We start from the raw sequence: 22,320 nt of genomic DNA on the forward strand, positions 1-22,320 counted from the left end.
CTTGGTATAAACAGATCCTCAGCGAGATATTTGTATTGTCCCCTTATATACTTATACATGGTTATTAGATCGCCCCTCAGTCGTCTTTTTTCTAGACTAAATAATCCTAATTTCGCTAATCTATCTGGGTATTGTAGTTCTCCCATCCCCTTTATTAATTTTGTTGCCCTCCTTTGTACTCTCTCTAGTTCCATTATATCCTTCCTGAGCACCGGTGCCCAAAACTGGACACAGTACTCCATGTGCGGTCTAACTAGGGATTTGTACAGAGGCAGTATAATGCTCTCATCATGTGTATCCAGACCTCTTTTAATGCACCCCATGATCCTGTTTGCCTTGGCAGCTGCTGCCTGGCACTGGCTGCTCCAGGTAAGTTTATCATTAACTAGGATCCCCAAGTCCTTCTCCCTGTCAGATTTACCCAGTGGTTTCCCATTCAGTGTGTAATGGTGATATTGATTCCTTCATCCCATGTGTATAACCTTACATTTATCATTGTTAAACCTCATCTGCCACCTTTCAGCCCAAGTTTCCAACTTATCCAGATCCATCTGTAGCAGAATACTATCTTCTCTTGTATTAACTGCTTTACATAGTTTTGTATCATCTGCAAATATCGATATTTTACTGTGTAAACCTTCTACCAGATCATTAATGAATATGTTGAAGAGAACAGGTCCCAATACTGACCCCTGCGGTACCCCACTGGTCACAGCGACCCAGTTAGAGACTATACCATTTATAACCACCCTCTGCTTTCTATCACTAAGCCAGTTACTAACCCATTTACACACATGTTCCCCCAGACCAAGCATTCTCATTTTGTGTACCAACCTCTTGTGCGGCACGGTATCAAACGCTTTGGAAAAATCGAGATATACCACGTCCAATGACTCACCGTGGTCCAGCCTATAGCTTACCTCTTCATAAAAACTGATTAGATTGGTTTGACAGGAGCGATTTCTCATAAACCCATGCTGATATGGAGTTAAACAGTTATTCTCATTGAGATAATCCAGAATAACATCCCTCAGAAACCCTTCAAATATTTTACCAACAATAGAGGTTAGACTTACTGGCCTATAATTTCCAGGTTCACTTTTAGAGCCCTTTTTGAATATTGGCACCACATTTGCTATGCGCCAGTCCTGCGGAACAGACCCTGTCGCTATAGAGTCCCTAAAAATAAGAAATAATGGTTTATCTATTACATAACTTAGTTCTCTTAGTACTCGTGGGTGTATACCATCCGGACCCGGAGATTTATCCATTTTAATCTTATTTAGCCGGTTTCGCACCTCTTCTTGGGTTAGATTGGTGACCCTTAATATAGGGTTTTCATTGTTTCTTGGGATTTCACCCAGCATTTCATTTTCCACCGTGAATACCGTGGAGAAGAAGGTGTTTAATATGTTAGCTTTTTCCTCGTCATCTACAACCATTCTTTCCTCACTATTTTTTAAGGGGCCTACATTTTCAGTTTTTATTCTTTTACTATTGATATAGTTGAAGAACAGTTTGGGATTAGTTTTACTCTCCTTAGCAATGTGCTTCTCTGTTTCCTTTTTGGCAGCTTTAATTAGTTTTTTAGATAAAGTATTTTTCTCCCTATAGTTTTTTAGAGCTTCAATGGTGCCATCCTGCTTTAGTAGTGCAAATGCTTTCTTTTTACTGTTAATTGCCTGTCTTACTTCTTTGTTTAGCCACATTGGGTTTTTCCTATTTCTAGTCCTTTTATTCCCACAAGGTATAAACCGCTTACACTGCCTATTTATCATTTAGAATGCATTCTGCATGTTTTGTGCACATGATGCGTTTTTTTCTGCGAAAAAAAAAGCATTGCGGTAAAAAAAAAGCAGCATGTTCATTAATTTTGCGGATTTTCTGCGTTTTTCCCGGTATTCTATGCATTTGGGAAAAACGCACAAAAAACGCACCAAAAACGCATGAGAAAACGCATGCGGATTTCTGGCAGAAATGTCCAGTTTTTGTCAGGAAAATTTCTGCAAGAAATCCTGACGTGTGCACATAGCCTACGTGTAGCAGGTCTTGGAGATATCAGGGAGGTGAAGTGAAGACGTAGAGTTTCCCCTACACCCCGAGGCTGATGTACGAACATTAGCCACATATAGGAGTGTACGGTGACGCCGGCACATACTAGAGAGGAGCGGAGCTAATTCCATTCTTACAATGTACGTCCACTAACGCCCTATATAACCCCCGCCCGATGGTGTAACACAGCGAGCGCTGCCTGGATACAGGTTTGTCTCGTGGTTCTTCTCTCCTGTACATACATGGATTTTACAATGTCGTTTGGAGCAGACAACGTCTCAGAACGTCTCATGCTACGTGGTGACGACAAAACCCGGCGCACTGAACGGGGACTCGCTAGTTCACAGCTTGATCCAAATGCTTTGTGGCCTCCAAGCCGGACGGACAACATGTAACAGCTTAAGCAAAAGGTAAGAAGCTTTATTTTTACACTCCTGAACTTGTCCCTGTGTCTTGGTGGTTTCGGTGTTTTTGGTAATTGTGCCGCGGGTCATTCGATCTGTTCCTAGTAATAGGAAGCATTATTGTTAGACAGAGAACCCCGGGGACACCGTGTGGACTGTGGTGGACGCCTGTGTTGTACGGGGAGTGTGGATTTGGCATTTCACTGCTCACCTGTACGTGGAGTTGGAGTGTTACGAGTAGGTGATTGGGCCCGGTGGAGCCGATGTTGGAGATTGCCAACAGTGTTTTGTAGTGTTAAGGAATCCCATAAGGTTCTGGCCCCTAGACGTCGGGGCCGATGAGGTTTACCTGATTATCTATAAGTCAGGCATCCAGTGAGAATAGGAGCCATCGTGAAAGGTGAAAGTCCTGCTGCTTTACCTCTCTAGTCCAGTACTCCTGGATTCCGGGGAATCGTCCACTAAGGGACACACTGAGCAAGGTAGGGCTGATGTGGAATGGGTGAAGGGGAAAGAAGTAAAGAAATTTGGGCAGAAAACGTGCTGGTTTTGTTCAGTGTCTTCAGGCTTACAGAAGATGTCCACCACTTGTACAACGTCTCGTCATACCTTTTGTTTGGCCCCTTTATAATATTGAAGCTTGTAGTCGCCTCCCATGCCGGCGCAGTTCCCGTGTTGTCGGCAGTCGCTGTCCATGGGGCTCTTGGGTGGACACATTAACCGGTGCCCAATCAGCGCTGCTGTCACTGTCCCCACGTTCAGACATTTCATGTTCAATTTGTTCAAAGGCAGAGACAGTGACGCCAGCGACGATTGGGCATCAACGTCACCAAACGACAGCCCCGGTGACGGCGGGGGCAGAACCGCGGTAACGGCGCCAGCATGGAAGGTGAGTGTTAGCTTTATTATTTTATCGGGGCCAAACATTTTGATCAAGAAGGAGGAGTTGTCCGAGTAGTGGACAACCCCTTTAAGGAAGATTTCTGTTAAAAGTGTGTTGAAGGAAAAGAGGATGTGTAAATGATGCTGGCTTGATAGGCCGGGCTGAGATATGGTGGAAAAACCTATAAATGTGCAGCTAGAGGCAAATTGAAGGAAGAAAACATGGTGACAAGTTTTTGTATGTTTGGGAACGAAGGGGGCTCAGCCTTACCACCAAGCTGAAGGTCTACTGCGCGGTGGTCCTAACCACACTTCTCTATGCTAGCGAGACCTGGACAGTGTACAGCCGGCATGCTAAACAGCTGAATCATTTCCACATGAGTTGCCTCCGCAGACTCCTCCACATCAGGTGGCAAGACAAGGTCCCGGACACGGCAATTCTGGAACAAACTGGGCTCTGCAGCGTTTACACTCTCCTGCTGAAAGTCCAAGCCAGGTGGGCTGGACATGTGGTCAGAATGCCTGACAGCCGACTACCGAAACAACTGCTGTACAGAGAACTGTGCCAAGGAAAGCGAGCAGTTGGGGGGCAGAAGAAGCGCTATAAAGACTGCCTTAAGGTGTCTCTCAAAAACCTGGGAGTCAACACCAATGAATGGGAAGAGCTTGCCCTGGATCGTCCAGGTTGGCGGGGCAGGATCACCTCAGGAGCACGTGCAGCTGAAGATAGGAAAATCTGTGACGCAAAAAGAAAGCGTGCTGTACGCAAGGCACAAGCAGAATCTGGTGTACTGACCACATCTGCTTTCGTATGTCAAGTATGTGGGCGAACCTTCAGGGCCCGGATTAGACTCATCAGCCACCTCCGGACCCATAACTATTAATTCTCTTCTAACCCTGAAGTCATGGTCATCTTCGAATACGAAGGACGAACATCATGTAACAAAGATGGCGCTGATCCCCCGACACTCCCAGTTTCCCTCCACCCCCTTACGTTGTCCCTGAAAGATCTGTGGGGAATGTAGGAATCAGAAACCAGACTGGATGGAGACCTGTGGTGTATGTGGTGCCGCTCGTCAGCACCTAGAAACCATTAAACCTCCTACTGCTATCTCGGTGTCTATAGCGGTGGACTCCGCGTCTGGGCACATTCATCTATTCTCCTAACTACCAGCAGATACGGCTTGCACTGTCTCTTCTATCAGTACATGACTTACTATAGTCACCAACCAGTGCGTAACTGATGAAGGTCCAGAGGACCGAAACGTTTTTGGTACTATAATAAAATAGTTTCTCACCACCGCATTGAGTGCCAGGTCGTTTCCATTTAGTCCTACGGTGTGGGAAGCCACCTGTGCACCTCTTACAGTACTGCTCACGCCTTCACTTCTCACACAACCATTCACTGCCCTGTGATTAAAGAGCCACTAATAGTGTCCCACCCGGAGTACCGGACCAAGTCCCCAGCCGTGATGCTCCAAGTATGAGGGCGAGGAAGCAACTAATGGCCTGAATAACCCAGTCCGAAGCCCCCCTTATGTACGACCAGACCCTGCAAGGGGACCAGAATAGGCAAGGACGAAGAAAAGTCACGTTATAATTGCAGACAGCCCGGACACCTGAGGAGAAATTACAGGCTTGCTCCTAGACCCAGAGGAGAGCATGATAACTCCCTCTTGCCCCTTCTCCAGAGGGGGAGATAGGGTCTCACTAGGAAAATGGCAAGCCAGAGTCAGAACCTGCGTGTGCAATGTCCCTCAGTAATTTTGGTCCTGCACCTAATGTCCCCATATCAATTGCGGGCGGTGAACCCTTGCCTTTTCTCATTGACACTGGTGCAGCCAAATTACTAGTTCTCTGGAAAGATTTCGATGCTAGCTGCTTCTCCAAACAGTCTCTTCCTCATGATGGGGTAGAACCATACACAGTCCACTGACAGGCCCCATTACAGTCTCTTTCCAACCCAATCAGTCCACTGTCAGCAGACTCCTAGTCAGTGACACCTCCCTGCAGAAGATACGTGCCAACATACAGTATCTGGAGCATGGTACTGCGCACCTCTCTACTATCCTAAACAATGAGGAGGTTTGCCCGCTGCCTGCCTGTGACTATAACCCTTGGTCCATGTTCATCACAGTATGCTCCGAGGAGGAGACTGCCCAGTTTCTGTCCGCTATACCAGAATACCTCTGGTTCAGTGGGCCAGCAGATGTAGGCAAGAAGAGAAATGATCCAGCTGGAGGTGGAGGCAGTTCAGACTTTGTGAGACTTTATTATACAACTAAAGCAATAAAAAATTCTTCCACAAGAAAAATCTTTACATAGCCAACACCTGGCACACCAGTGAGGAGGATCAACGCGTAGATCATGAGTAAGACTTCATAGTTGATACGCGTTGATCCTCCTCACTGGTGTGCCAGGTGTTGGCTATGTAAAGATTTTTCTTGTGGAAGAATTTTTTATTGCTTTAGTTGTATAATAAAGTCTCACAAAGTCTGAACTGCCTCCACCTCCAGCTGGATCATTTCTCTTCTTGTCTTCATTTGCTGTGGGCGCTCACCCCGAACCGTGCTGGGCGTTGGCAGGTCTGGGGATTTCGTCTAAGACCGGTAAGCTGACTACATTCCTTTTCTCTAGCAGATGTAGGCCTCCTGCCTGTGCCCCCAGTTAGAGCTGACCTAAATCCTGGAGCCCCTTTGTCAAAGAAGCCACATATCTAAGACAGTGAAGGAGGTCTTAGAAAAAGAAGTTAGGGTCAAAATTACATCACCATGCAATGTCCCACTGTTCTCAGTCAAGAAAATTGTAGAGAAAGGTCAGCCTGCCAAGAACAGCATGGTCCATGACCTGCGGGCTGTTAGTAAGGCCACTGTCCTCAATACTCCCATTGTGCCTAACCCACATACCCTACAGGCACAGATCCTTCACAAGGCCACCCATTTCATGGTCACTTTCTTCTCAGTACCACTCCATCCTGATTTTTGGTATGTGTATGCCTTCACACACCAGATCAAAACACTACGCCTGGGTGGTACTCCCCAAGGTGCCCAAAATTCACCCAGCCAATACATGGCCGCCATGTCTTCAGTCCTAGAGGACTGGCACAGACCATCAGACCAAGCAGTCCTTCTCAGCATGTCGATGTCCTACTCCTTTGATGCCCCAGTGAAGAGGACTGTATTGAAAACACTCTGTCCCTCCTACAGTTCGTTAAAGACAGTGGATGCAAAACTTCTAGAAGGAAACTCCAGTTTTGCTGTACAATGGTCACGTTTTTGGGCCAGTGTATTTCTGAGAGGGTGAAGCACGTCACTACTGACAGAAAGAAGGTTATTGAGATGATCACTCGTCCTTCCAATCCTGCAGCCCTGAGAACTTTTCTTGGCCTTGTCTCATATTGCCGTTCATGAGTTGGATATGCTTGGGCCCTTATGCCACCATTGTATGATTAACTATCCACCCAGCCTTTCCAAGTGACATCTGAAGGTCTAGAAAACTTCTAAACCCTCAAACTGACCATAGTTTCAGCTCCGGCCTTAGGCCTACCAGACTACTCAAAACCTTTCCGGCTGTACTGCCATGAACAGACTGCTCACAGCGATTCTCTAGAACATATATTGGGCATGTAAGAGGTTAATCTAAGACCAACTCATTGTGGCAGAGCATCCAAAATAGGGATCCACGAAACGGGGTATCAGAAGGTCACTCGTGCATATTTAGTTGTGATACTAAACATCAAGACATATGGAGAGGACCCAATGCAAGAGGTCCAAAATATCTCTGTTCGGTCTCAGAGTAAACATTCAGATGACCTCAGTGCAAAGGACCACCCCCGTCAACAATATGGAAGTCAGCACAGAGGGGGCACATTCAGGTCCAAATCAAATAATACACTCATCTCCATTTCAGAGTGTCACCCAACAGAACATTTCCGACGTCACAACCAAAATATATCCACCAAGGCTTCAGTAACCTGAAGTAACACAGGCTACAGGAATGCCAGAAGCATTTATCAAAGCAAATCCCACACTCTAGACAAACGTGAATCAGTTCATCATACATATGAAAAATATCCCTTAGAGACACTTATCGATTGAAGACGTCCCTTGTGCACAGTCCTGACGCCTTTGACCTGTGACATTAGGGTTCATCAGGGGACAGCATGGGAGATCTCAGTCAATCTCCATACGGGCAGGCAATGCTGCGTGTGGAAGCCCAAACCACCCACAAGTATGATTACCTCAGGTGTCCCGTATGCCAATGATTACCCCCATGATGGCTTCATCCTCTTCTCACCTCGTTGCAAATAGCGCTCATCCTGAAACGCCACCACTGGAAGTGGCAGCGGTGGAACGCACGGAAATTGCATCAATGGACCGGAAGTGAGATCACTGAAATGCACGAGAAAAACATCGGTGGACGCATGACCAGCAGCGTCTGTCCCACTACAGTAAGGTACGGGGGTCGGTGATACAGACTAATACCTAAGATGTATCTCCGTCCACCCTGCTGTAAGCCATCTTGGGCTACTTTCACACATCAGGTTTTTTGCATCAGGCACAATCCGGCGAATGTTGGAGAAACCGGATCCGGCGCAGATTGTGAAATACTGATGTGACGGATCTGGGCTAGCCTATCTAGATTGGATAAAAAAAAAATTTGGAGCATGCTCAGTTTAAAAAACTGGAATCCAGCACCGGAATCCGTCATTTTCCAGATCCCGCACCCATAGGCTTCCATTCTAGCAAACTGCCACAAGCGTTGGATCCGGCGCTTCCAGCTTTTTCGCCGGAGACAAAAAACTTTGCTATGGACGAAACGCAATGTCATCCGGCGCAATCCAGCACTAATACAAGTCTATGGGAAAAAAACGGATCCGGCAACAACATTCGCTCTACAACTTTATGTTTAGAGTTGATGTGTCTGGCGAGTGATGTATCTTTGCCATGTCTCACATCCCCAAGATGTTCACTAGTGCAAACACATAGTTCCCGTTTAGTCTTGCCTACATAATCCATGGGGCATGTGCAGAGATACACCACCCCAGTTGTATCCCCCGTAAACCCTAAACATGTAAAGGTCAATGGAGTTCACCCTTATCCTGGGAATTACAGTTGTTTCCAGAGTTTAACAGGTACCATTGACCTAAGGCACATAGGTTCCTCGTACTGCAGTCCCACCACCACCACTACTTGGTACAAGGCCATGCCCTCCTGAATCAGACGGTAGCTAGGGCTTACTTGTGGTGGGTGTGTGGAATTGGTGACTTTTATCCAGTACTGCCAGTGGGATGTGTGGGGACATGTTATTATTACATTCCGGGTATCATTCCAGACCGTGACTCCAAATACAGACAAGCCCACGGTTATGCAACGAAAACCTAGAAACACAAGCGTGACACCAGCATTCCTACTTCTTTCGACCCTCACCTGTACATTGACTCTCTTGGAGCCCAAACTGGTAGCGGTGGGATTTCAAACATTATTCTACAACGAATTACAGCGAATAAAAATGTGGGACTGGATAAATGATATCTACTACAACCAACAAAAATGTGTTCGTTTTAGTAAGGATGCACTGTGGGAGATAGCTGAACAGTTGGGTGCCACCTCCACCATGACCTTTCGGAGTAGACTCAGCCTTGACATGATTCTAGCAGAGAGAGGGGGTATGTACGATGGTTGGGGCATCATGCTGTACCTTTACTCCCAACAACACTGCTCTGGATGGTAGGATAACTAAAGACCTGAGAGGAATCAATGCCCTAGCTCACAAATTAGCTGAAAACTCAGGTGTTCGCAACCCCCTCGGTAAGTGGTTAGAAAACATGTTTGGTAAATGGGGATCTCTTCTTAGTGACGGTGTGTACTTTGGTGATAGTTCTAGTTGCCGCCTAATACCTTGTGTTCGGGGCATTGTTTTGAAAGCTATAGACAAGGCCACAGAGACAAGACCTGTTACTGGATTGCATCCTGTGATAGTGAAGGATGGTGACTACTATGACCAACTGTTGGACACTAATTGACAAGTGCACACGTGGAACCCGTATAGTTTCCTTGACTGTTGTGCCACATGCATGCCCATCTGATGATGTAACAGGCAGACCGACCCGGAGAATCCAGTGTAGGAAGACTGACTTCTTCTATTAGGAGAGGAGAATGTATCTGGGGGAGGCTGTAGACGGGCACTTCAGCTGGAACAGCTACCCACTGCCACAAGAGAAGGGAATAGTGAGAGCAGGAGTTATATTCATCCATCAAGACTCCATTTCGGTTATTCTACATGCATCTCCTTACTTTCCAAAATGGAGTCTGTATGTTTTGAGATAAAAAGTCTCTGAAATTTCTTTGTCTAACGGGACTTAGAGTTTAACACGAAGTGAAAGTAAAGAAGTAAAGCCACAACAAGACCCTAAAGCTGGGTGTCGATAGTCTTAACTTTAGCCAATTAGATATATGTATGTTAATGCCAGCACATATGTAAAGATGAGCGACATATGGCACAGACGTCACCTATCTGCTGCCCAGAATCCCAGAGTGTCTATCAGCCATATCCTCCTCCTCCTTCTCTCGCTTCCTCAAGCTCAGTGTGGACAAATCTGAACTCATCTTTCCTCCATCTCACAGATCTTCCTTACCTGACCTATCCATCACAATAAATGACATCACGCTTTCCCCAGTATCTGCTGCCTCGGAGTAACCCTTGACTCTGCCCTGTCCTTCAAAGTGCACATCCAAGCTCTTTCCACCTCCTGTCGCCTCCAGCGCAAAAATATCTCCAGAATCCATCCTTTCCTCAACCGTCAATCTACTAAAATGCTTGTGCACGCCCTCATCATCTCCCGCCTCGACTACTGCAACATCCTCCTCTGTGGCCTCCCTGCTAACACTCTCGCACCTCTCCAGTCCACCCTTAACTCTGCTGCCTATCTACTCGCTATACTCCTGACTCCTCTCATTGCAAATCCCTTTACTGGCTCCCAGTTCCCCAGAGTATCCAGTTTACACTCTTAACACTGACCTAGAAAGCCGTCTATAATCTGTCTCCTCCATACATCTCCAAACTAATCTCCGGTGCTTCGAAGACCTCCTTCTCTCCTCCACACTTACTTATTTACTCCTAACCCAATCGCCACCAAGACTTCTCCCAAAAATTCCCACATCCTCTGGATTTCTGCCCCAACACATCCGATTATCCACCACATTCGGAACCTTCATAGAACCTGAAAACCCATCTCTTCATGAAAACTACAGCCTGCAATGACCGAGCTGCCACCTCCCAACTTCCGGAGCTGCCACCTCATTATCGCGACCAGAGCTGTCACCTCACCACCACCAGAGCTGCCACCTGATCATCATGACCAGAGCTGCCACCTCACCACCACTGGAGCTGCCACCTCATCACCACCACTGGAGCTGCCACCTCATCATCACCACCAGAGCTGCCACCTCACCAGCACCGGAGATGCCACCACACCACCACCAGAGCTGCCACCACACCACCACCAGAGCTGCCACCTCACCACCACTGGAGCTGCCACCTCACCACCACCAGAGTTGCCACCTGTCACGATAACGTGAATATGTCATGTTTGAGTATCTACCTAAAAGTTCCATGGCTTTCAGACACATGCTTTGGGCCTTTCCGACCCCCCTCTTTCCACTCTGCCTGAGTGTGTAACCCAAAACCCCTCATTTCCCTCCTCCCTCAAGAATTTATATGGCTCTATGCAGCGGGCAGACAAGTCTCCCTACCCTACTCATTCCCCCCCTCCCACCTGGTACTGGTTAAAACTGGTATAGAAAGCCTGAGCTTCTATTGTTCTTTCAAGGTTATACATATTGACACCGATCAGGGCTAGAGATATAAGAATTATATATTCCGGATGTCCATCGAGGGATCTATAACTCCCTGAAATCGCTAGAAGCTAAACCCAACGAGTGCAAAGTGCGGGTTTCTCCATAAGCGGGTCATGAAGTATGTCGTGTTTACACTTAAAAGAATCAACCAGACGTGTAGCACCTCTAGATCCGGGTGTCTTTCGTATACGAGATTCCTACAGCGAGCTAGGTAGAAAAATGGTTGCCATAACACCAAGTAAAAGGGGAGATTTCAGCCTCAAAATGAGGTCACCACAGGGGGAGTGCCTTGGGTTTAGGCTAGGAAATGAGTGAGGGAAGCAAGCAGTCTTCAGGTGTCTTTGTCCGGGGTCTAGGTGCTATACAGATGTGCTATGCATCTAGATGTGTCCCTTCCTCCACAGCACACGGTCGGCCATGAGATAAGATGACATAACGAAATGTAAGTGTTTATTTTCAACCTTAATCCCATTTTATTTGTAATTGTATCGTACATATGACATTTGTATTCTTTATAATATCTTTTTTTTACCTCTGTAAACACCGCCTACCTTTTATGGAGTAAAATATAAAATTACTAGCTTGTCTCTCCTTGCTCTATAACGTACGGTCACGTCCTCTGAAGTGAATTACGCTACTAATCTGGGTTGGCTCCGGACCTGTTAATAATTAAGAAATCAGAGCTGGTTGCAGCAGAATTTGTCCTGTGCAATTGGGAGTCTTTGCAGTGACCGGCGGCATTGATAATTATTGTTCCCGCCTGAGTGGGAGTAGTTATACCTCCCTCGCTGCAGCGTGCCCAATAGCCAGTACATAGCAGGTAGCCTTTTTCGCGACTAATTACCCTTGATGCAGTACCTGGCCTGACCTGAGGGTAAGGGGGGCGCCAGAGAGCTGCAAGTTCCAAACTTGAACTGGGAAGTGGGATATAGATAAATCCCCTTCAGAAAAAACCAGGAGCAACCAAACAACCCCGATTCATGACAAATTGGTGTGAGTGGTGGGGATGATAAAGGTATCCTCCCTGTGAACAGTGACACCACCTCACCACCACCTGAGCTGCCACCTCATCATCCCCACCAGAGCTGACACCTCTCCACCACCGGAGCTGCCACTTCATCATCACCATCACCACCGGAGCTGCCACCTCACCAGCAGCGGACCTGTCGCCTCATCACCACCGGAGCTGCCACCTCACAACCATCAGAGCTGCCACCTCACCACCACCGGAGCTGCCACCTCACCAGCAGGGGAGATGCCACCTCACCACCACCAGAGCTGCTGTCTCAGTCCCCATCATGCTGTAGACTGTAAGCCGCAGGGTCGGGTCCTCTCCCCTCTGTACCTGTCGGTCATTGTTAGTTTACTGTAAGTGATATCTGTATTTTGGATGAGACCTCTTCATGTACAGACCATGGAATCAATGGTGCTATAGAAATAATAAATAATAAGCTAAGCCAATTATATTGTTACAATGTACGTCCATATAAACCCTGAGCGATGATGTAATAAGAGACTGCTGTTTCGATACACGAATGTCTTGTGGTTCTTTTTCCTGCATGTACTTGGATTTTACTATTTAATTTGGAGCAGACAACATCTCAGAACGTCCCACATTACATGGCGAAAACAGGCGATGGGGTCACCAGATACTGATGATGGAGGAGACGGGCGGTCACCAGATACTGATGATGGAGGGGACGGGCGGTCACTAGATACTGATGATGGAGGCGACGGACGGTCACCAGATACTGATGATAGAGGTGACGGGCGGTCACCAGATACTGATGATAGAGGTGATGGGCGGTCACCAGATACTGATGATGGAGGAGACGGGCGGTCACCAGATACTGATGATAGAGGTGATGGGCGGTCACCAGATACTGATGATGGAGGAGACAGGCAGTCACCAGATACTGATGATGGAGGTGACGGGCGGTCACCAGATACTGATGATGAAGGCGACGGGCGGTCACCAGATACTGATGATGGAGGAGACGGGCGGTCACCAGATACTGATGATGAAGGCGACGGGCGGTCACCAGATACTGATGATGGAGGAGACGGGCGGTCACCAGATACTGATGATGGAGGCGACGGACGGTCACCAGATACTGATGATAGAGGTGACGGGCGGTCACCAGATACTGATGATAGAGGTGATGGGCGGTCACCAGATACTGATGATGGAGGAGACGGGCGGTCACCAGATACTGATGATGGAGGCTACAGGAAGTCACCAGATACTGATGATGGAGGAGACGGGTGATCACCAGATACTGATGATGAAGGAGACGGGCGGTCACCAGATACTGATGATGGAGGAGACGGGCGGTCACCAGATACTGATGATGGAGGTGACGGGCGGTCACCAGATACTGATGATAGAGGTGACGGGCGGTCACCAGATACTGATGATGAAGGCGACGGGCGGTCACCAGATACTGATGATGGAGGAGACGGGCGGTCACCAGATACTGATGATGGAGGTGACGGGCGGTCACCAGATACTGATGATGGAGGAGACGGGTGATCACCAGATACTGATGATGGAGGCTACAGGAAGTCACCAGATACTGATGATAGAGGTGATGGGCGGTCACCAGATACTGATGATGAAGGAGACGGGTGATCACCAGATACTGATGATGGAGGAGACGGGTGATCACCAGATACTGATGATGGAGGTGACGGGCGGTCACCAGATACTGATGATGGAGGAGATGGGCGGTCACCAGATACTGATGATGAAGGCGACGGGCGGTCACCAGATACTGATGATGAAGGCGACGGGCGGTCACCAGATACTGATGATGGAGGAGACGGGCGGTCACCAGATACTGATGATGGAGGTGACGGGCGGTCACCAGATACTGATGATGGAGGAGACGGGCGGTCACCAGATACTGATGATGGAGGCTACAGGAAGTCACCAGATACTGATGATGGAGGAGACGGGTGATCACCAGATACTGATGATGAAGGAGACGGGCGGTCACCAGATACTGATGATGGAGGAGACGGGCGGTCACCAGATACTGATGATGGAGGGGACGGGCGGTCACCAGATACTGATGATGGAGGAGACGGGCGGTCACCAGATACTGATGATGGAGGAGACGGGTGATCACCAGATACTGATGATGGAGGAGACGGGTGATCACCAGATACTGATGATGGAGGTGACGGGCGGTCACCAGATACTGATGATGGAGGAGACGGGCGGTCACCAGATACTGATGATTGAGGCTACAGGAAGTCACCAGATACTGATGATGGAGGAGACGGGTGATCACCAGATACTGATGATGAAGGAGACGGGCGGTCACCAGATACTGATGATGGAGGAGACGGGTGATCACCAGATACTGATGATGGAGGAGATGGGCGGTCACCAGATACTGATGATGGAGGAGACGGGTGATCACCAGATACTGATGATGGAGGAGACGGGCGGTCACCAGATACTGATGATGGAGGAGACGGGCGGTCACCAGATACTGATGATGGAGGAGACGGGTGATCACCAGATACTGATGATGGAGGAGATGGGCGGTCACCAGATACTGATGATGGAGGAGACGGGTGATCACCAGATACTGATGATGGAGGAGACGGGCGGTCACCAGATACTGATGATGGAGGAGACGGGCGGTCACCAGATACTGATGATGGAGGTGATGGGCGGTCACCAGATACTGATGATGGAGGTGATGGGCGGTCACCAGATACTGATGATGGAGGTGATGGGCGGTCACCAGATACTGATGATGGAGGCGACGGGCGGTCACCAGATACTGATGATGGAGGAGACGGGCGGTCACCAGATACTGATGATGGAGGCTACAGGAAGTCACCAGACACTGATGACGGAGGTGATGGGTCATCACCAGAAACTTATGGGGCTCTCACCTCATTGCTGTGGACCCTCTGGTGTTTCAGCAGCTCGGACCTCCAGCGGTAGCTCTTTCCGCACAAGGTACAGGGGAAGGGCTTCTCCCCGGTGTGGGTCTTCAGGTGGGTAGTCAGGTGCTGCCGCTGGATGAAGCTCTTGCCGCACTGCGCGCACTGGTACGGCCGCTCCCCGGTGTGGATGCGCTCGTGGATGAGCAGCGACGTGTTGCGTCTGAAGCATTTGCCGCACTGGTTGCAGACGTACGGCCGCTCTCCCAGATGAGTCCTCTGGTGTCGGGCCAGGTCGCTGCTCCTCAGGAACGTCTTGTCACACTGGGTACAGGGGTGCAGCGCTTCCTGCGCGGTGCGGCCCAACACCTTCTCACAAGCTTGGCTGTTGAGTTTTCGGCTCTGTTGGGTCTGGGCACTAGTGATGGCCCTCCAGTCATCATCTGAGGGCAGAGGGACAGAGAAGATCAGCCAGGGACATACGGAATTAATAGGGGCCCCATTGTTTACTGTAACCTGGAGGGAACCCTGCCAGCATTAACAAGATAGCTTCCACTTCTGCGGGTGTCAGCGGGATTTCCTCTCCCTCCTCTGCGAGTGTCATCAGGATTTTCCCTCCCTCCATCTTCCTCATCTCCGGGTCTCAGCGGGATTTCCCCTCCCTCCATCTCCCTCCTCTCTGGGTGTCAGCGGGATTTCTCCCTCCATTTCCCTCCTCTCTGGGTGTCAGCGGGATTTCTCCCTCCATTTCCCTCCTCTCCGGGTGTCAGCGGGATTTCTCCCTCCATTTCCCTCCTCTGCAGGATTTCCTCTCCCTCCATTTCCCTCCTCTGCAGGATTTCCTCTCCCTCCATTTCCCTCCTCTGCAGGATTTCCTCTCCCTCCATTTCCCTCCTCTGCAGGATTTCCTCTCCCTCCATTTCCCTCCTCTGCAGGATTTCCTCTCCCTCCATTTCCCTCCTCTCCGGGTGTCAGCGGGATTTCCCCTCCCTCCTCTCCGGGTGTAAGCGGGATTTCCTCTCCCTCCACCTCCCTCCTCTCCGGGTGTTAGCGGGATTTCCTCTCCCTCCACCTCCCTCCTCTCCGGGTGTAAGCGGGATTTCCTCTCCCTCCACCTCCCTCCTCTCCGGGTGTCTGCAGGATTTCCTCTCCCTCCATTTCCCTCCTCTCCGGGTGTCTGCAGGATTTCCTCTCCCTCCATTTCCCTCCTCTCCGGGTGTCTGCAGGATATCCCCTCCCTCCCTCTCCCTCCTCTCCGGGTGTCAGCGGGATTTCCTCTCCCTCGATCTCCCTCCTCTCCGGGTGTCAGCGGGATTTCCTCTCCCTCCATCTCCCTCCTCTCCGGGTGTCAGCGGGATTTCCTCTCCCTCCCTCTCCCTCCTCTCCGGGTGTCAGCGGAATTTCTCCCTCCATTTCCCTCCTCTCCGGGTGTCAGCGGGATTTCCTCTCCATCCATTTCCCTCCTCTGCAGGATTTCCTCTCCCTCCATTTCCCTCCTCTGCAGGATTTCCTCTCCCTCCATTTCCCTCCTCTCCGGGTGTCAGCGGGATTTCCCCTCCCTCCATTTCCCTCCTCTCCGGGTGTCAGCGGGATTTCCTCTCCATCCATTTCCCTCCTCTGCAGGATTTCCTCTCCCTCCATTTCCCTCCTCTGCAGGATTTCCTCTCCCTCCCTCTCCGGGTGTCAGCGGGATTTCCTCTCCCTCCACCTCCCTCCTCTCCGGGTGTCAGCGGGATTTCCTCTCCCTCCTCTCCGGGTGTCAGCGGGATTTCCTCTCCCTCCACCTCCCTCTTCTCCGGGTGTCAGCGGGATTTCCTCTCCCTCCCTCCCTCTCCCTCCTCTCCGGGTGTCTGCAGGATTTCCTCTCCCTCCCTCTCCCTCCTCTCCGGGTGTCTGCAGGATTTCCTCTCCCTCCACCTCCCTCCTCTCCGGGTGTCTGCAGGATTTCCTCTCCCTCCACCTCCCTCCTCTCCGGGTGTCAGCGGGATTTCCTCTCCCTCCACCTCCCTCCTCTCCGGGTGTCAGCGGGATTTCCTCTCCCTCCACCTCCCTCCTCTCCGGGTGTCAGCGGGATTTCCTCTCCCTCCACCTCCCTCTTCTCCGGGTGTCAGCGGGATTTCCTCTCCCTCCCTCTCCCTCCTCTCCGGGTGTCTGCAGGATTTCCTCTCCCTCCACCTCCCTCCTCTCCGGGTGTCAGCGGGATTTCCCCTCCCTCCACCTCCCTCCTCTCCGGGTGTCAGCGGGATTTTCCCTCCCTCTATCTCCCTCCTCTCCGGGTGCCAGCGGGATTTTCTCTCCCTCCTCTCCGGGTGTCAGCGGGACCCTTCCAGTGTCAGCACTCTTCGATGTTGGTGGGATCCCCCCTCACTGACATGGGTGATGAGTGACAGATGGTGCAGAAGCCTCCCGCTATGGGTCCCTGGTGCATGCTGGGACGTCCTGCGATTACTCGCTGGTGTCACCATCTCACCTAGAAAGTTCTCCTTCTCCATCTTGCAGGTGGGATCGGCCATGGACAGGAGACCCTGCAGAAAAGAAAACTGGGGTCACTGAACACAGACCACAGCTGCTCACGAGACCCCGATTCCTGGGCAGTCCCATGTAAATCAGATCTGCTTAATCCCTCACCTTCCCAGGGTCTCTGCTTGTGGTCAGTACATGGGATGGATTATTACTTACACTCAGAGGCTGAATCAGGCATTGTCCCACTCACACAGCTGAGGGTTTGTTACAATGTAGGCAAGAGCCATCAGCCTGGAGTCCAGGGTTGCTGCTGCGGTCCACACTGATACACTGTAACAAACCCTCAGCTGTGTGAGCGGTTGTTCTGCTGCGAGTGTTACCTGCTCCTCCTCGTGGATCTTCTGGTGTTTGGCCAGCTCGGACCTCCATCGGAAGCCTTTGGGGCACTGGCCGCACTGGAAGGGCTTCTCGCCGGTGTGGGTCTTCAGGTGGGTGGTGAGGTGCTGCCGCTGGATGAAGCTCTTGCCGCACTGGGCGCACTGGTAGGGCCGCTCCCCGGTGTGGATGCGCTCGTGGATGAGGAGGGAGGTGTGACGGCGGAAGCTCTTGCCGCACACGTTGCAGATGTAGGAGCGCTCGTCGGTGTGCACCCGCTGGTGAGTGCGCAGCGTCCGCTTGTTCAGGAAGGTCTTGCTGCAGTCCGGGCAGGAGAGCGCCCGGTCTGCCTTCTGTGCCCGCTGCCGCAGGAGCAGCCGTGCTCGCTTGCCCAGAGCCTTGCCCCGCTCCAGGGCGCACATCGCCCCTCCTGACGCCTCGCGCTTGTGTCGCCGCTTCCTCCCCGAGGATTCTGGAAAGTGAACAGAAACAAGTCAGGAGCCGGTGGAGAATCGTGAACCCCGAGACGCCAGGCACCGAGCGCTCACCTCTCTTCCCACCCTCGGAGCTGCCCGCCACGTTCTGAAAAACAAAGACAAGGCGTTATTCAGAGAAGAATTGCCCGGACGGCGAGGAGCAGGTGTCAAAAAGGCGGAGGGCACCGCTGAATATACAAATATTGGGGCTCGCCGTGGACTCGCAAAACTACAATCTGACCAGGAAAAAGAACAAAACATCATGTCCACACGTATGGGAGCACCACAAAAAAATATCCAAAATACTAAAAACATTTATTGATAAATCTCACAAGAAATATGTAGAGCAAAAAACAATTCACACAGAAAACCTGTCTAAAACATGTCCGTGCTGTTTGTTGCACTTTTAAATGTTTTAGACAGGTTTTCTGTGTGAATGGTTTTTTGCTGTACATATTTATTGTGAGATTTATCAATAAAAATTTTTTGTATTTTCGATATTTTTTTGTGGTGCTCCCATACGTGTGGACATGATGCTTTGTTCTTTTTCCTCAGCGGTGCCGCATGTGGCACATTATCTATGACACCAGGTCTACATGTCCGGGGCACCACATTATCTATGACACCAGGTCTACATGTCCGGGGCACCACATTATCTATGGCACCAGGTCTACATGTCCGGGGCACCACATTATCTATGGCACCAGGTCTACATGTCCGGGACACCACATTATCTATGGCGCTAGGTCTACATGTCCGGGGCACCACATTATCTATGGCACCAGGTCTACATGTCCGGGGGCACCACATTATCTATGGCACCAGGTCTACATGTCCGGGGCACCACATTATCTATGGCACCAGGTCTACATGTCCGGGGCACCACATTATCTATGACACCAGGTCTACATGTCCGGGGGCACCACATTATCTATGGCACCAGGTCTACATGTCCGGGACACCACATTATCTATGGCGCTAGGTCTACATGTCCGGGGCACCACATTATCTATGGCACCAGGTCTACATGTCTGGAGCACCACATTATCTATGACACCAGGTCTACATGTCCGGGACACCACATTATCTATGGCACCAGGTCTACATGTCCGGGGCACCACATTATCTATGACACCAGGTCTACATGTCCGGGGCACCACATTATCTATGGCGCCAGGTCTACATGTCCGGGGCACCACATTATCTATGGCACCAGCTCTACATGTCCGGGGCACCACATTATCTATGGCGCCAGGTCTACATGTCCGGGGCACCACATTATCTATGGCACCAGGTCTACATGTCCAGGACACCACATTATCTATGGCACCAGGTCTACATGTCCGGGGCACCACATTATCTATGGCACCAGGTCTACATGTCCGGGGCACCACATTATCTATGGCACCAGGTCTACATGTCCGGGACACCACATTATCTATGGCGCCAGGTCTACATGTCCGGGGCACCACATTATCTATGGCACCAGGTCTACATGTCCAGGACACCACATTATCTATGGCACCAGGTCTACATGTCCGGGGCACCACATTATCTATGGCACCAGGTCTACATGTCCGGGGCACCACATTATCTATGGCACCAGGTCTACATGTCCGGGACACCACATTATCTATGGCACCAGCTCTACATGTCCGGGGCACCACATTATCTATGACACCAGGTCTACATGTCCGGGGCACCACATTATCTATGGCACCAGGTCTACATGTCCGGGGCACCACATTATCTATGGCACCAGGTCTACATGTCCGGGACACCACATTATCTATGGCGCCAGGTCTACATGTCCGGGGCACCACATTATCTATGGCGCCAGGTCTACATGTCTGGAGCACCACATTATCTATGACACCAGGTCTACATGTCCGGGACACCACATTATCTATGGCACCAGGTCTACATGTCCGGGGCACCACATTATCTATGACACCAGGTCTACATGTCCGGGGCACCACATTATCTATGGCGCCAGGTCTACATGTCCGGGGCACCACATTATCTATGGCACCAGCTCTACATGTCCGGGGCACCACATTATCTATGGCGCCAGGTCTACATGTCCGGGGCACCACATTATCTATGGCACCAGGTCTACATGTCCAGGACACCACATTATCTATGGCACCAGGTCTACATGTCCGGGGCACCACATTATCTATGGCACCAGGTCTACATGTCCGGGGCACCACATTATCTATGGCACCAGGTCTACATGTCCGGGACACCACATTATCTATGGCGCCAGGTCTACATGTCCGGGGCACCACATTATCTATGGCACCAGGTCTACATGTCCAGGACACCACATTATCTATGGCACCAGGTCTACATGTCCGGGGCACCACATTATCTATGGCACCAGGTCTACATGTCCGGGGCACCACATTATCTATGGCACCAGGTCTACATGTCCGGGACACCACATTATCTATGGCGCCAGGTCTACATGTCCGGGGCACCACATTATCTATGGCACCAGGTCTACATCTCCGGGGCACCACATTATCTATGGCGCCAGGTCTACATGTCCGGGGCACCACATTATCTATGGCGCCAGGTCTACATGTCCGGGGCACCACATTATCTATGGCGCCAGGTCTACATGTCCGGGGCACCACATTATCTATGGCACCAGGTCTACATGTCCGGGGCACCACATTATCTATGGCACCAGGTCTACATGTCCGGGGCACCACATTATCTATGGCACCAGGTCTACATGTCCGGGGCACCACATTATCTATGACACCAGGTCTACATGTCCGGGGCACCACATTATCTATGACACCAGGTCTACATGTCCGGGGCACCACATTATCTATGGCACCAGGTCTACATGTCCGGGGGCACCACATTATCTATGGCGCCAGGTCTACATGTCCGGGGCACCACATTATCTATGGCACCAGGTCTACATGTCCGGGGCACCACATTATCTATGGCACCAGGTCTACATGTCCGGGGCACCACATTATCTATGGCGCCAGGTCTACATGTCCGGGGCACCACATTATCTATGGCACCAGGTCTACATGTCCGGGGGCACCACATTATCTATGGCGCCAGGTCTACATGTCCGGGGCACCACATTATCTATGGCACCAGGTCTACATGTCCAGGGCACCACATTATCTATGGCACCAGGTCTACATGTCCGGGACACCACATTATCTATGGCACCAGGTCTACATGTCCAGGGCACCACATTATCTATGGCACCAGGTCTACATGTCCAGGGCATCACATTATCTATGGCACCAGGTCTACATGTCCGGGGCACCACATTATCTATGGCACCAGGTCTACATGTCCGGGACACCACATTATCTATGGCACCAGGTCTACATGTCCGGGGCACCACATTATCTATGGCGCCAGGTCTACATGTCCGGGACATCACATTATCTATGGCACCAGGTCTACATGTCCGGGGGCACCACATTATCTATGACACCAGGTCTACATATCCGGGACACCACATTATCTATGACACCAGGTCTACATGTCCGGGGGCACCACATTATCTATGGCACCAGGTCTACATGTCCGGGACACCACATTATCTATGGCACCAGGTCTACATGTCTGGAGCACCACATTATCTATGGCACCAGGTCTACATGTCCGGGACACCACATTATCTATGGCACCAGGTCTACATGTCCGGGGGCACCACATTATCTATGGCACCAGGTGTACATGTCCGGGGCACCACATTATCTATGGCACCAGGTCTACATGTCCAGGGCATCACATTATCTATGGCACCAGGTCTACATGTCCAGGGCACCACATTATCTATGGCACCAGGTCTACATGTCCGGGGGCACCACATTATCTATGGCACCAGGTCTACATGTCCAGGGCATCACATTATCTATG

At 50.5% G+C, this 22,320-nt stretch overlaps 1 protein-coding gene across 1 annotated transcript in view; it reads right to left on the reverse strand.

Moving 5' to 3' along the window:
- Nucleotides 1–22,320, reverse strand: part of LOC138671428 (zinc finger protein 585A-like) — an 81,144-nt gene that overhangs the window by 44,157 nt on the left and 14,667 nt on the right. Inside the window, exons 7-10 of the mRNA XM_069759594.1 lie at nt 18,487–18,520; nt 17,944–18,410; nt 17,571–17,625; nt 15,110–15,543 (exon numbers count right to left, since the gene is read on the reverse strand). Of these exons, the coding sequence (XP_069615695.1) occupies nt 15,110–15,543; nt 17,571–17,625; nt 17,944–18,410; nt 18,487–18,520 (990 nt within the window). The remainder of the gene's footprint in view (nt 1–15,109; nt 15,544–17,570; nt 17,626–17,943; nt 18,411–18,486; nt 18,521–22,320) is intronic.

Source organism: Ranitomeya imitator, chromosome 3, assembly GCF_032444005.1.
Source record: "Ranitomeya imitator isolate aRanImi1 chromosome 3, aRanImi1.pri, whole genome shotgun sequence".
Lineage (NCBI taxonomy): Eukaryota > Metazoa > Chordata > Amphibia > Anura > Dendrobatidae > Ranitomeya > Ranitomeya imitator.